This window comes from Gymnoscopelus microlampas, assembly GCF_963454915.1.
Source record: "Gymnoscopelus microlampas genome assembly, chromosome: 18".
NCBI classification, from domain to species: domain Eukaryota; kingdom Metazoa; phylum Chordata; class Actinopteri; order Myctophiformes; family Myctophidae; genus Gymnoscopelus; species Gymnoscopelus microlampas.
In genome coordinates this window covers 9,838,240-9,853,133 of record NC_139955.1, presented here as the reverse complement: position 1 = coordinate 9,853,133, position 14,894 = coordinate 9,838,240, and the positions used below count along the sequence as shown (strand labels likewise).

At 41.9% G+C, this 14,894-nt stretch overlaps 1 protein-coding gene across 3 annotated transcripts in view; it reads left to right on the top strand.

Moving 5' to 3' along the window:
• The window catches only part of atrx (ATRX chromatin remodeler), a 46,952-nt gene that overhangs the window by 16,497 nt on the left and 15,561 nt on the right, over window positions 1–14,894 (top strand). For all 3 annotated transcript variants that reach the window (XM_084042118.1, XM_084042119.1, XM_084042117.1), the window contains exons 22-29: window positions 2,453–2,583; window positions 3,316–3,410; window positions 5,300–5,439; window positions 6,003–6,156; window positions 8,730–8,830; window positions 10,566–10,674; window positions 11,260–11,437; window positions 13,887–14,084. In XM_084042118.1, the coding sequence (XP_083898244.1) occupies window positions 2,453–2,583; window positions 3,316–3,410; window positions 5,300–5,439; window positions 6,003–6,156; window positions 8,730–8,830; window positions 10,566–10,674; window positions 11,260–11,437; window positions 13,887–14,084 (1,106 nt within the window). The remainder of the gene's footprint in view (window positions 1–2,452; window positions 2,584–3,315; window positions 3,411–5,299; window positions 5,440–6,002; window positions 6,157–8,729; window positions 8,831–10,565; window positions 10,675–11,259; window positions 11,438–13,886; window positions 14,085–14,894) is intronic.

The window sequence follows — 14,894 nt, the reverse complement described above, 5'->3', positions numbered from 1 at the left end:
TTGTGGTGTTACATTTGCCTCTTTTTTTTTGGACAAATCTACAATTTCGCAACGCGTCGTATATCTATTTTCGACTATATACAAAGATAAATGATTTTGATGTTAAATTAACTCATTTAGCTGGGGACCCCTCGGAAGCCCCTCAAGTATTGCTCTACAGATAGTACCTTGACCACTTCACAGGTAAGAACCCCCCAGGCAGTAGGACTTGTAAATGCACACCGCTGAGTTCTACAAGGGTTAGGGTTCTTCTTGGACTGTTTATGTCATTAACACGAGCGTGATTCTCTCGAAGTTCTGGAGGTCTCTCAGCTCTCTGACTAGTTGGTGGTGCATTGTTAAGTCATTGAGTGGTTGTGTGTGGCAGCTGGCAGCATGCCACAGGTTGGGTGGGGGGACTAAACCCAGTTTCCCACGTCTCTCTCTCTCTAATGAAGAGCTCTGTGAGAGACGGGGAGGGAGGGGGAATGTGGGAGCATAACGAAGAGGGGGAGGGGAAGAAAGAAGAAAGGTGTGTGTTGGGGGGGTAGTTTTTACACCAAACTGAAAACAGAAGAGGACAGTGGGAACAGACAGGATTTTTCCTTGTTTGTTTTGTTTTTACCCTCTTCCCTCTTGTTCATGTCCTTGTTTGTGGCATCTACAGCTGCCGGGTAGAGCCTAGAGCCCTCTGGCTTTGAGACACCTCAAGCGCTTTCCTGACCGCATCATCTTTTCCAAGGTGTTTCTTGTCTACCATGATTCTTTTTGCCCAGGCATCTGCTGTCATATATATATATCCTACCGCAGCGTTATGCTCAGCTGAACGCACCACCTTCCGAAGGACTCGCAGGTCTCAGAGAGTGGCTATTTTGACAGTGGTGCCCCCTGTCATTAAGCTCTGGGTGGTAGCGGAGTAGAAAGACTTCTGTGACACCTTAAATTTCCTTAGCTGTCTGAGGTGATCTGCATCTGCTCCAAGTCCACAATAATTTCCTTAGTTTTCCTGCCGTTTTCTAGGCACCACTGCGACAGATTGAATAGTCAATCATGAACTACTAGACCATCACTAAGCAGGGGTGCAAACTCGTCACCTATTGGCAACATTCAAAATTTTTACCTGAAAATAGGTCCACTTCTTGAATTGTGTGGATGTGTAACAAAAACAATATTGAGTGGGCGGTCTACGTCTCATCCATGTTGTCTGCACGCTGGTGTTGTTGGTGTAGACATCTGTCTCTTTAACCACTTATATTAAAAGCCCTACTTGTGTGACTTGTATGACTAATGGTGAAAATAGCCGATGTGTTGCGAGTTTGTATATCAGCTATGTTTTTGTGTTTGTAAAAATAAGTGGTTAAGAACAGCGTTAATAGTAGGGCCGGAAATCGCTAGGTACCTGACGATTTGATTCCGAGGGCTACGATTCGATTATATTCCGATTATTGCGATTAATTTACTTTCATTATCTTTTATTACTAATAAAAACAAATGGAAGAGATGTGTCACTGTCATCTGGAAGGTTATATTTGCCAACATCAACAATTGCAAGAAAAACCAACAAGAAAATAAACAAGTTCTTTTTTGTAAAATAATACTGATTTGTAACAAAGGCTTCTCAATATTCTGATAACTAACTAAAATCTGGCTGCTGCTCTGTGCAATTAGCAATATGATGAAAAAGTAATATTTTTTCTTTTTTAATCGATTTCTGACATTTGTGAATCGATTCATAGTCGTCCATGTCAGAATCGCTATTAATCGATTTTATTTTCCACCCCTATTTAATAGGCATGCCGTTGCATTCCATGTGACAAGAGTATCGATGCAGGGGGCGGAGCTGCGTCCACAGAATTATTTTGGAAAGAGTGGACAACTGTCCTGTCTAGTTTTTGAGATATGAGAGATGGCAACACCGCCCCAACTGGGTGATAAAGACGGGTCACAAAGTGAAATATGGTGATATTTTGGATTTAAACCGGAGCCAGTAAATACAGCTGTGGCAGTGGTGTGTTTGGAAAATGGGAGGCAACACATCAAAGCTTGTCGGTTAAACATGCAGACCTTTTCAAATAGTTCAAAAATAGACAGTGATGGATGACTGGTTAATTCCTCTGTTATGTAGTGAGGAATAAATGGAAACCGATTGATACTGGGTTTTTGGGGTCGGTACCAATTAGGGTTGGGGTCCTTTAGGATTTTAACGATTCCGGTTCCTTAACGATTACCTCTTAATGTTCCAGTTCCTTAATGGTTCCCTTTAACGATTCCAATAGGGGGTTCCAAATGGGCCCTTCAGGTTTGTACGGGTCCATTTGTTGCCATCTCATTGTTAACATCTCTCAAAAACCCTTTCTCTATCTCCTTCTCGCCTTCTCTCCACCCCCGCCCTCTCTCTCCCTCTCCGCCCTCTCTCTCCCTCTTTCTCTCCATCTCCCCTTCTCCCCCCTCTCTCTTTTCTCGGTGTGTTCAGGTGTGGGGCAGGCCATTGAGGGGCAAAAAGGGCGTGCAGGGACCAAACTGTTCCAGGACTTCCAGATACTGAGCAGAATCTGGACTCATCCCTGGTGCCTTCAGCTAGACTACATCAGTAAAGAAAACAAGGTGACATGTTGCTCTTCATTCATGTTTTAAATGTTTACATTTTTGCATTTCTTAGATTATTATGATGAATTCATAATTCCTAGCACATACTCGGCCTAGGAACCGATTGCCGTTCATATTTGATTACCGTATGAGGATCTGCAGGAGAGTGAATGCATACACACACACGTAATTTCTGCTACCGATGGTACCACTTTCTCAGTGACATCACCAGGGCTGCAACTATCGATTTATTTTCTTAGCGATTATTCTATCGATTACTTTTTCGATTAATCAAATGACCCATGTAGACCTGAGGCCGTTTGTAAAAACGCCTTGGAAATCCTGACCCAAGTTTTCTGAAAAACTTAAAATCTTTATTCAAAAAATCTGTGTAAATAATTAATGTTGCTATAAAATGACACGGAGGCATTCCCGGCTTGAAAGGTATAACAACGTATAGCCCGTGTAACGGGTCTAAATGGGATAATGGAGAAGCAGTTTTATTTTATATATCAACGAATCGATTTAACCTCAAGCACTATTTTATACTTCGTCATTGTCGTGCAAAATAGCAGACTAACAAGCTCACGTGAGCTTGTAGGCTGGCTATTTTTTTTAAATGGGGGGGGGGGGGGGGGGGTTTCATGTATGCCCAAAATATAGATGAATTACCAATAGATTATTAAATGATCAATTATTGATAATGGATTAGCTGGATTCACCACACTGATGTGCACACTTTTTTCTCAGGGGTACTTTGATGAGGACAGCATGGACGAGTTCATCGCCTCGGAGACAGAGGAGTCCTCCATGAGTATGACTTCTGAGGATGAAAAGACAAAAAAGTACAGAATAGTACAAAAAAAGTATAAAAACACACCCACACAAACACTGTCCACTTTCGTAGCGTCACTGTTGGGTGGAAACCTTGTACGTCCAAAACCTCTTGTTAATACTTTTTGTAGGTTAAATATTCATCAAACCCACAGACAGGCTTAAACATTTTGACTTTCAAAATATTAAAAAAATGGCAAAAATAGCTGATCTACAAGCTCACAGCGTGGCACGATGCAATGCGTTGTGAGCTTATAGATAATTTTGCTTCTTTTGAGCGACACTCTTGTGGTGATTGACATAGGGCATTCATTTAGTCAAATACATACAACACAAAGTTGAAATACGGAGACAGAAGGTTTCTGCCCGACGGCAATCCTCCTATAATTCTAGTAACCTCACGGTGGTGGTGGTTGGGTGGTGGTTGGGTGGACTCTTGATCAAACTGCGCATGCGTCGTTGCCAGGTTTCGCGAGAGAAACAAGCAGCAAGGTCTATGAAAACGAGGCCAAACCAAACAAACCCTACAAGCAACGAGGTCTATGAAAAGAAGGCCAAACGAAGCGCCTTCACACATATACATTGCCTCTTGGAAAACAGCCGATCTACAAGCTCACAACGCGTCCCCACACCCACCTGCACTTTCACAACCAACGCCAAAACGCAATACCACCAATGTTGCCACTTAAGCGCTTACAATAAGCCGACATGGCAACTCAGCTGCTTCCATCCACACCATAGACCCCGCCCATTCTCTGAGAGAATTCTGGAAACACACCAGACTTTTCTCACACACACGATGCACAACACATATGCACTTTTAGATCCAGTTCTATTTTAAAAGTCTGCGTATGGGGGACTCGCGTATCCGCTATCATTGATAATCACTTGGATCTAAACAAACGCGCTGTACTGTGTGTGTGTGTGTGTGTGTGTGTGTGTGTGTGTGTGTGTGTGTTTGGACGGGACGACGGGAGCATGTACCGTGGTGTGTGTGTGTGTGTGTGTTTGGACGGGACGACGGGAGCATGTACCGTGGTGTGTGTGTGTGTGTGTGTGTTTGGACGGGACGACGGGAGCATGTACCGTGGTGTGTGTGTGTGTGTGTGTTTGTTTTTGTGCGCGCTCGCGACGGCCGACGGCTCCGCCTGTTATATGCGCGGGTGTGTTCTGTGCCTCCACGACGGGATGTGCATCCGTTTGTGTGTACACACGACTGACTACACCAGTGGTTCTCAAACTTTCGCATGTCAAGGACCCCCAAATTGACACTTATTAGCCCGCGGACCCCCATTTGAAAAGATAAGCCAGGGACCCCAATAAGAGAAGGTTTATACGGCTTTCTAGCAGTGATTCTCAACCATTTTAATGTCAAGTACCCCCAGTTTGACATGTATTAGGCTACGGACCCCCATTTAATGGCATTTATACCTGGGGCCCGAATTTATATTATAAAATCAATGTTAATTTAACTCTGAGAGTGTGCAAATGGAACCAAATGGACACGTTAGGGTCCATTTGGTTCCATTTGTAGACTCTCAGAGTTACAGAACCATAAGGGTGCATTTGGTTCCTATCCATCATTTAGCTGGGGACCCCCTGGAACTGCCTCAAGTACCCCTGGGGGTCCCCGTACCCCACTTTCAGAACCAATGGACTACACAGTACAAACTCACTTTCGATCCCTGATAAACTCTCTGTTCTCAGCGCATAAGCCAAACTGCACACTTTAGGTGCTCATATTCCCCAACGGGTATGGTCTAGTGATAAATAATGTTAATATGACACACCTCCCCTCCCAACTAAATAGTCCTCAACTCGCTTCCATCTCTTTTGCTATCAACCCCTCTCTCTCTCTCTCTCTCTCTCTGTCTCTCTGTCACTCTCTCTCACCTGACAGGAAGAAGAAAGGAGCGAAGGGGAAGAAGAAGGGTTCTGATGACTCGGACAGCGATGACCTGGAGGTGATCAAGGAGTGGAACACCAGCTCCCGGGGGGGAGACCCATCCAGCCGCAACCGGGCCGAGCCTGTAGATGACGGTACGTACTTCAGTCCTTTCCTGAAGGCCACATTAATTCCCTGTTTCCACACATAATGCTCGTTTTCTGGACTGTGTCATTAGTGGCACGCCATAGAAGTTCCATTAATGAATATTGTTGGTGGAACAGTAGGTCCAAAGTCATATAACTCAAGTTGTGAATATTGAGTGTCGCTGAATCCTCAGGTTGTAAGTTTGCAGTGATTTTACATATCTTACAATGCTTTGCATTATTCTCCGTAGTTGAATCCAGTTTAGCGTTAACATTAAGAATACATTGGAAGGGTGCGACCCGATAGCCTAATGATTAGGGTTTATACCACATGGGCTCTAATGCCTGACAGATGTGTCACTCTCCTGTTCTCTTCCCAAAAATAATTTTAGAAGAATACATTGCAAGGTGTGTTTGTTTTATGTCCAAAACAAAAGTGACACATGCTGAAAAAGGCATGGAGGAAATATGTGAATTTGTGATTTTTTTTTTTGCATGGTTTTTAAATGAGAAACGGGTTATATGGTCTATGTAAAACTACTGTATAAGCATTTTTTTATTGCCCCCAACAGCACCTTCATCTGTTCCGGAGAACTCCGAGAAACCCAGTCCAGACTGGCACAAGGAGTTTGTTACAGAGCCCGACTCCGAGATCCTGGAACATTCTGGCAAGATGGTGTTGCTGTTTAATATCCTACGTATGGCGGAGGAGATGGACGACAAAGTGTAAGAGTGAAAAACATCTCCACTGACTGTTTACATGGACTGCAAGATAGGGGTGCAACAGTTAATAGTTAATTACTAAGCCTGTTTTATTCTTCATAAGAATTTACCACTAAATATATAACTAGAAAGGCGCAATTTTTTAAAATTACAAGACGTGGTTGACATACGGTTCAAGAGTTATAGGCCAAACGTAAAGTGGGCTGTTATAGCGCCACCATGAGGCCGACTGGTGTAATTATTTTTTCGTATGTAGGCCACCGAACCTCCCCTCCAATTGTTGTAACAGTAGCTCTTATGGTTTCCAAGAGAAAAATACTTGGATGCAAAAAGTAGTGTGGCAAAATAAAGTTTATCTATAAAGAAGAATAAAGTTGCCCAAGTCCTATAGTGAAGTTAACCACACTAATGATGTAAAAAGATAAAAAGTAGTATCCAATGGAGGTTTGTGGCCTAATGCATAATCAAACTGGGGGTCCTTGAAATTAAAAAGGTTCAGAAACACTTGTTTAAATCTATGTGTCACCTGCCTGCCGTTTACATTTATTTATGTTCATTACAGAGAAAGCCTACCAAGAAAGGCTATCTTTTCCCCAACCGACTTTTGGTGAACACAGATTGCTGTTTTTTCAGCACTGCTTCAAGCTCGATTTTACTTTTGCGTTCTGCATCCTCTGCATAGCCTAGTTGTCATATCTCAGTGTAGCGTGCCATAGTGTCGTTTGACTTTGTGTTCCTGGGCATCAGCCACTTGTTGCGAGCATATAAGACACACACGTTTGCCACTGAACTCCCAGAACAAAAAACCTTCTTTCCCAATTATCTTTGAATATTCAACCTTTTGACGTCAACTTTACTTTTCTTGGACAGCGTTTTAAACCACAACAGTAAAACAGTCTCAGCTTGGTTCCAGGTGATGTATGTGTTTACTCTGTGTCTCATGAAGTAGTTTATGCAAAGTGGTGAGATAACTGCCCGTCTATTATTATGCTATTTATTTACACAACAAGCTCACTTTGGTCGTGTTTTTTATTTTTCTCAAAATCATCTGGCGTGCCGGATTGGACCCCTTTTGCGGGCTGTTATGTGGCCAACCGGCCGCCAGTTTGACACCCTTGCTTTATGACATTGTGGAAGTGACAAGTTCCGACTCGGCTTGAAATCCCTGCTCATGTGCTATCAAGACAATAATTAAAAACATAAAGGAAAATAAGAGGAATTTATAACTGAAGAACAAATAAAAATTAAGACTGGCATCATTCTCCCTTAGTATGCCCTTTATGGGCCCCTTAACATCTGTACTGAAGCTCTTGTGTTCACCAGTTTATAACCTTTAAACACATGAGAAGGAGAAGAACATTACACAAATAAACACGCAATCAACTCAATACATGGTAGGGTAGCGTCATGTCCAACATCGGTGTAAAAGTTAAGCGGTCAAATAAATGTAAAAAAATATAGATTTGAAGGAAATCTGTTTTGGGGCAACATTTAGATTTTTTTTTTCCTTCAGAAGTTTGCTAAATAATGTGAGTTTGTAGAGCTTGTGTCACTGTTTTGTAAAAGTACAAATAGATGGCTAATCAGACTAATCGATTTAGTCAATTCAAAAATGGCTTCAATATTATTCAATTCATCTTAACTCTTTCATTGCCACGGACGCGGACTGGTATTCCCGTCCGATTCTGCTGAGGATAACTTTGCCATGGACAGGCTAGCGGTCCATCGCCTGGACCGCTAGGCCAGCGGGCGCCCTCGTCCGATCATTTTTTTTATTGTTTTATAAAAGATTGTGCCGTTCTCTGTCACTCCTTTTATCAGGTTCACTTTACACTCACCTGGATCCGGAAATAACGTCATCCGAAGATTTCCGCTTCGGTCCACCGACTGTTCATTTGTTTCCTGCAAACGGCTGTATCTTGAGTTAACTGGTTTTGCCCTGGTTTCGGCTAGACACTATAGTTTTAACGTGCTCTCACAAACGAAGGGAAACATATATTTAGGTGGGAAAGACATGCATTTTTACCAGTATATGGTGCCTTCAGCGGTGGGAAAGACATGCATTTTTACCAGTATATGGTGCCTTCAGCGTGGCTGCGCCCGTGAAAGTTACCCCGCGGGTGATTTTTTTTTTCTTTCCCTGGGGTCGGGGACATGGATCCTGTGTCTATACACATGATCAGACGATGGGTTATAATGGATATACATTTTCTGTGATCTGTTGAAAAGGTTATAAAACACGAAAATCGCTCGTTTATTAATGAATATACTCTGGCAGTGAAAGAGTTAAAGTAATCTACCGGTATATCAAAATGTACCGGTAGATTACTTTCTTGCGAGGTGTGTTTGTTTTATGTCTAAAACAACCATATAAGATGAGTATCTTTAAAAAAAAAACACGCTTCAAGATTATTCAATTAATCTTACTGTACTCTACGGAATAATCGCAAAGAAAATAATCAATAGTTGGCAGCCTTATAACTAAGTGACCCTGTTGTATTTTCTTATCTTATTTTCCTTGCCCCCCCCCCCCCCCCCCCCCCCCCCTCTCCCCCGTCCCACCCTCCCACCCTCAGGCTGGTGTTCAGCCAGTCTCTGATCTCTCTGGACCTGATTGAAGACTTCCTGGAGCTGGCTGGAAGGGCTAAAGAGGAGGGCAAAGACTCGCCATACAAAGGTAGGCTGATGATGGAATATGGCCTTCATTACCCAGGAAGGTTCCCAGTGACTCCCAAACTGCAATCTGCCAACCATAAGAACATTGTGGGGTTCCTTATGGGGCCTGCAGTGGTGGAAGAAGTACTCGGATTCTTTTCACTTTTACTTTTAACTTAAGTAAAAGTAGCAATACCACAATATAACAACTGTTACAAGTAAAAGGCCTGTATTAAACATTTCACTTGAGTAGAAGTACATTCTTAAAGTACTCAAAGCTGTTCAATTTGTCTAACTTTTTCAAAAAATAGCTGATCTACAGGCTAGAATTTATGAGCTTGTAGATTATAGCAATGTTTGAACAGCCAAAGTAAATAATCTGGTAATGTATGTTTTGTATTAATAATGTAATTCTGCAAAGTAACTACTTATCTAGTAAGCTGTAGTGGTAATATGTAAAAATGGTGATACTCAAATATTTATGGTACACAAGTACAGTACTGTAGTGGTAATATGTAAAATGGTAATACTCAAAAACGTATGGTACACAAGCACAGTACTTGAGTAAATGTACTTAGTTGCTTACCACCACTTGAGTATGGGGGCCCCTACATTTTAAGCCTCCCCACCACATCTTATGATGTGAAAAGCTGCTAAAATCACCAAATCAGTGTTAAATATTATATTCCCAGCGCTGAGTGGATGGGAGCCTTGTAGCTGACGTTGAACTTACAGTTGTGTGTCTTAAGGCTCATTCTTGCGGTTTTTACAACCGTAGTCTTTGAACTTACTAAACCATGTGTGAGGTATAAAGAGAGAGCGCTCAAGTACTTTCATATGTAGACGTAGGTGTCACACTCATAAGACAGGCCCACATGCAACATGTATACTAGTACACACTGGCACACTCGGTACCCCTGCTACACACCACACACACACACACACACACACACACACAGCCTCTGGCGTAAGGTCATGTTCCTAATTAAAATTCACCAGCTGCTTTTGCTTTCATTTTGAAAATGATTAGACCATGACTTTTTTTTTTATTCTGCAAAAAAATGTTTGCTTAAGGGTTTGCAATTTGTAATGAAAAGATCACAGTGCTGTAATTGGAAACATACTGAAATGTTAGTTATGATGGCTGGCAGGGTGGGGTGGGGGGGGCGGGGGAGGGGGTACTGGTATTCAACCACAGCACAGAAACTAGCCACCAAAAAAAAAAAGACGGACAAGAATTTTGGTAGAGTGCTGTAAAGCATTTTAGTTTATGCCTGTCACAATTGTTACATAATCGGCTAATCGCAATTATTTGAGACGATCGCAATAATTCTTTGCATAATCGTCATGATCGTGTTGAAAATTGTCATATATTTAAAAACATTTACAAACATTGAGGAAATAGCAGATCTACAAGCTTAAAACGTGTCACGCTGTGACACGTTTTAAGCTTGTAGAACGGCTATTTCCACTATTCATATATATTATAAAGTTGTTCAATTATGCAAGTTATTTGTCATATAATAGTATGCCCTGTGCACCTTTTTTGTTTTGTTTTTACGAAGCCAAAACAAGAAATGTAATTTTCATAACATAACGGTTCAACGACGGAAACGCAATTAAATCGTTAATCGCAATTATTTGAGCGACAATTAATCGTCAGGTAAAATGTCCTAATCGTCACAGCCCTACTTTTGTTGTGATTTATTGATGATGGTGTTATGGTAAACAACCGTATGTTTTTCTTGTGGAAAAAGGTGATGGCAAGTGGTTCAGGAACATTGACTACTATCGCCTGGACGGCTCCACCGCCGCCCCCACCAGGAAGAAATGGGCGGAGGATTTCAACGACCAGACCAACACCAGGTACCGTGCACCGTAGATATGGAAACCTAGATACCTCATTGGCCGCTGCAGTTCATTGAAGCGACCTGTATCCGCAGTAAGGCACGCTGCCACTCAAAGTGACTACTGGCCAATCACAGCGTGTCTTTTCCGGGACTTGTCAGAATCCAGTTGTATAAAAAAGAGTTATATTTTTAATGAAACCAGATTCTGACAAGTCCCGGGAAAGATACAGACGCCCACATCTGTGTCATTTTAAGATTTCTTTGGCTATTAAAAAAATTGTGCCGTGCTATGAGCTTGTAGATCAACTATTTTTCTGAAAAATCATGGAACATTTGTGCAAATCTTTGAATATATATATGTGTGTGTGTGTGTGTGTGTTTTAAAGCGAACATTTTGAACTCCGATCTGTGCTTCTGGGGGGGTCCCTGGAACAACATATTTTGAGATAGGGGTCCGCGGCCAAATGTATATCATTTTGGGGGGTGCTTGCTCGCTCGTGTGTTTGTGAAGTCCATCGGTCGGGCGGCTCACACAAACTCAGAGATTTGCATATTTTATAGTTTACGGCCCTCCTCTCTCTCTCCCTCCCATCTCCCTCAGGGGTCGTCTGTTCCTCATCTCCACCAGAGCCGGGTCTCTGGGTATCAACCTGGTGGCTGCTAACAGGGTCATTATCTTTGATGCTTCCTGGAACCCGTCCTACGACATCCAGAGTATCTTCAGGGTTTACCGCTTCGGCCAAGTCAAGACCGTTTTCGTCTACAGGTTCCTGGCTCAGGTGAGCTTTCCCAGCTGATCAGGTGGGGGGGGGGGGGGGGGGGGGGGTGCAGCAGCCCTACACCGGGCCGCTTCATAACACTTAACTGTTTTAACATGCTACTAATCTGTGACTGTTATTTGTAATTTGGTTGCGAATGTTTTTCTGTTCAGCTGTAAGTAAGCAATGAGATAGCGACGCAATACTTGTTAGGAATGCATTTTTATTCTTAATTTTGTTCAGGATCTTGATATATTGTGCTAATTACCCCTTTTAGGCCCTTGGACTAAGCTCTAGGATAGAGTAATGTTGTGAGAGATGATATGAGTTTTTAACGCAGCAGGGCATATAATGAGGCAGGGCTGCAAGACATCCTACTATAATATGAACCGTGTTGGGCAAGTTACTCAAGCAGTAATATATTACTTATTACTCGTTACTTGTTTAAAAAGTAATATTATCACTTTAAATATTACCACAAGTAATTGCATCCTTTCTCCCAAAAGTCTTACTTTGCATTTTCAACATTAGCAGTTGTTTTTTTCCCTTTTCTGCAGCCTATATTGTAAAATCCTCATTGTTGATTTAACTCCAAAAAGTGTACTGTACACATGACATGGGTCCATTTGGTTCCATTTGTACACTCATTTGAATTAAATTAACACTAATACTTTTACTGTGTATGAATTCATAACTTACAGACTAGATATACACCACACCTGGCCTCAACTACAACTCATAATGAGGCACAATCTTTGAACAACTTATGTTGTTTATTAAAGCAGTTAAGCTCCAAACAAAGTGCTAGGCCATATGAGGCCAACATATGCCAGTGTGTTTCAATGCAATCCAGAAATATGCACATTAGCATAACAAGTTTGTCAGTCAGTCACACTTTCACAAATAGCCCTACAATATTGACCTGAGTGACAGTAATAAGTTTAACAAAAATAATGTGTTAACTTACATATATTATTATTATGCATGCTATAATGCATCATTCAGAGATCAGAAGGACAAAACATTCTGTATGGCTGGATATTTAGTGCATCATTATAAATCTGGTGTCCTATAACCTGCCAAACAAAACCTGGGTCAGGTTTGACACATGTAAATAATCCACTGAGCATTACACATAACAAGCCTACAAGATGTGTAGTTTTTATACAGTGCTTCAGCTCAACTACAATAATTCTGGAAAAAAGGCTCCCTCAGCAACACATGGTTTCTGACAGAATGTAAGAACAGAAAAATGTAGGCTATAACAAAATGACATTTCAAATAGCCTATTAATATTGTTCAAAATAGTATAGGCCAACTGTATTTGACATTTATATCCATTTGACCATTATATCAACGGACCAAAAACAACACACGATCACGGAATGAAAATAAACAAAGTCAAGCCCACAGTACCACCAAGGCTTGAGAAAATAGTAACGAGTTACTTTCGGAAAATAGTAACTAACATTTATTACTCAATACGTGAAAGTAATTAGTTATAATAGTCGGTATTGGAAACAAATAATACAACTTTTTTTGTTACTTTACTTAAGTTACTTTGCAACACTGAATATGAATGTGTGTGTGTGTGTCAATAGACCCTTTAACTCAGTGTTTTCCCTTGAGGGGGGTTCCAGCAAAATTGGTTAATATAGCATTAAAATGAGATTAACCATTTGAAACGTATATACATTGGCTATTTGAAAATAGCCGATCTACACGCCCACAACTTGTCACATCGCCAAGTGTCGTGAGCTTGTCAAAACCAATCTTAAAATGTGTAGTAAGTAGGAATATTTTTAAAACATGTTTACCAACATAAATCTTGCATGGGTGTCTCTGGCACAAACGATATGTTCAGATGGGGGGTCTGCAGACAAATACGTGGTTGGGGGTCCTTGACATTAAAAAGTCTGAGAACCAGGCATCCAGGGACTCTCAGGGTTCCTTGAGGAGGTTCTAAATTGACCCTTACAAGTCTGTAACTCTGACGGGTATACAAATGGAACCAAATGGGCCCTTAACGGGCCCATTTGGTTCCATTTGTATACAGTCAGAGTTAACTCATTGAGTGCCACAATCCGTCAAATCCGTCACGTGGCCTGACGCCCAGAGCGCCACAATCCGTCAAATCCGTCATAAAAAAAATTTCAAAATAAAAAAAAAAATTCAAAATAAAAGTTTTTTTTTTTTTTTTTTTTTTGGGGGGAAAAACATGTTCAGAACCCAAGATATGATGATTTGAAGATTTGCTGCTCCATCCACTCCTTGTTTAACCTATAACTTAAAAAGGCTGTATCTCGCTTCCTAAGCACTTTTTTTTTACAATGAATTTTGGCTGTGGCACTCAGAACCAAAATTCCATTAACATGAATAAATAAGCTTGGCACTGAATGAGTTAAGTGGCGTCCTTGAGATGTTAAAGTTTGAGAACCGCCGGTCTTAACGGGTACCGTCTCCTCTACAGGGAACCATGGAGGAGAAGATCTACGACCGGCAGGTGACCAAGCAGTCGTTGTCGTTCCGCGTGGTGGACCAGCAGCAGATCGAGAGACACTTCACCATGAACGAGCTGGCTGAGCTCTACAACTTTACGCCGGACATGCTGGACGACCCCAACGGGACGAAGAGCAAGAAGGCCAGTGTCACACCCGTGCTGCCCAAGGTCAGTGTGTATGCATGCATGTGTGTTGCTGCCGTCATGCAGAAACCTCTTTGTTAAAAAAAAAAAAAGAATGCTCTGCTTGGTTGTACAAGATTGTCCCGCAAATGTAGCTTAAACAGCAGTTTACACAAAAGAAGTCGCACAAAAGAAGCAAAAATAGCTGATCTGTTGTTCAGACATATCTGTTTGGACATACAAGGTTTCCACCTGTCACTGACGATATACATTGTGTTTGTGCCTACATTTTTATCCCTCGATTTTGTAACCCTTTTTTTTTTCACCCGGTGCCAATTTGCTAAGTGATCCTGGGCACTACACTCCCCCCACCAGCCTAGGGAGGCCAGGGCCGAGCTCATGCCTCCTTCAATGCATGAGAGCCAACTGACCTTCTTGTCACCCGACAGGGGGGAGTTTCCCTGGTTGGACGTAGCGCGTGGAAGGAACACGTTATTCCAACCAGTTCCCTTCCCCTCCATCAGGCGCCCAGGCTGACCAGGGGGAGGCAGTATAGTGACCAGGATTACTACATGGTTTTGTGAGGGTATTAACTACCCTAGGAGACACGGGGAGAACATGCTAACTCCACACAGAGTAGGCCCTTTCGCCAACCCCACCAAGGGGTTATGTGTTTGTATATGTATTGTGTGTATCTGTGGGCACATTTGACATCTGTATGAGAGCAAAATGCACTTTTCATCAATGAGAACTATTATTACATTATCATTACTAATTGATCAACCCATCATTGAGATCTAGACAGTTCCGCAATGAACCCACACCAGAGGCAGCTTAATACCGTTTAACGATCGC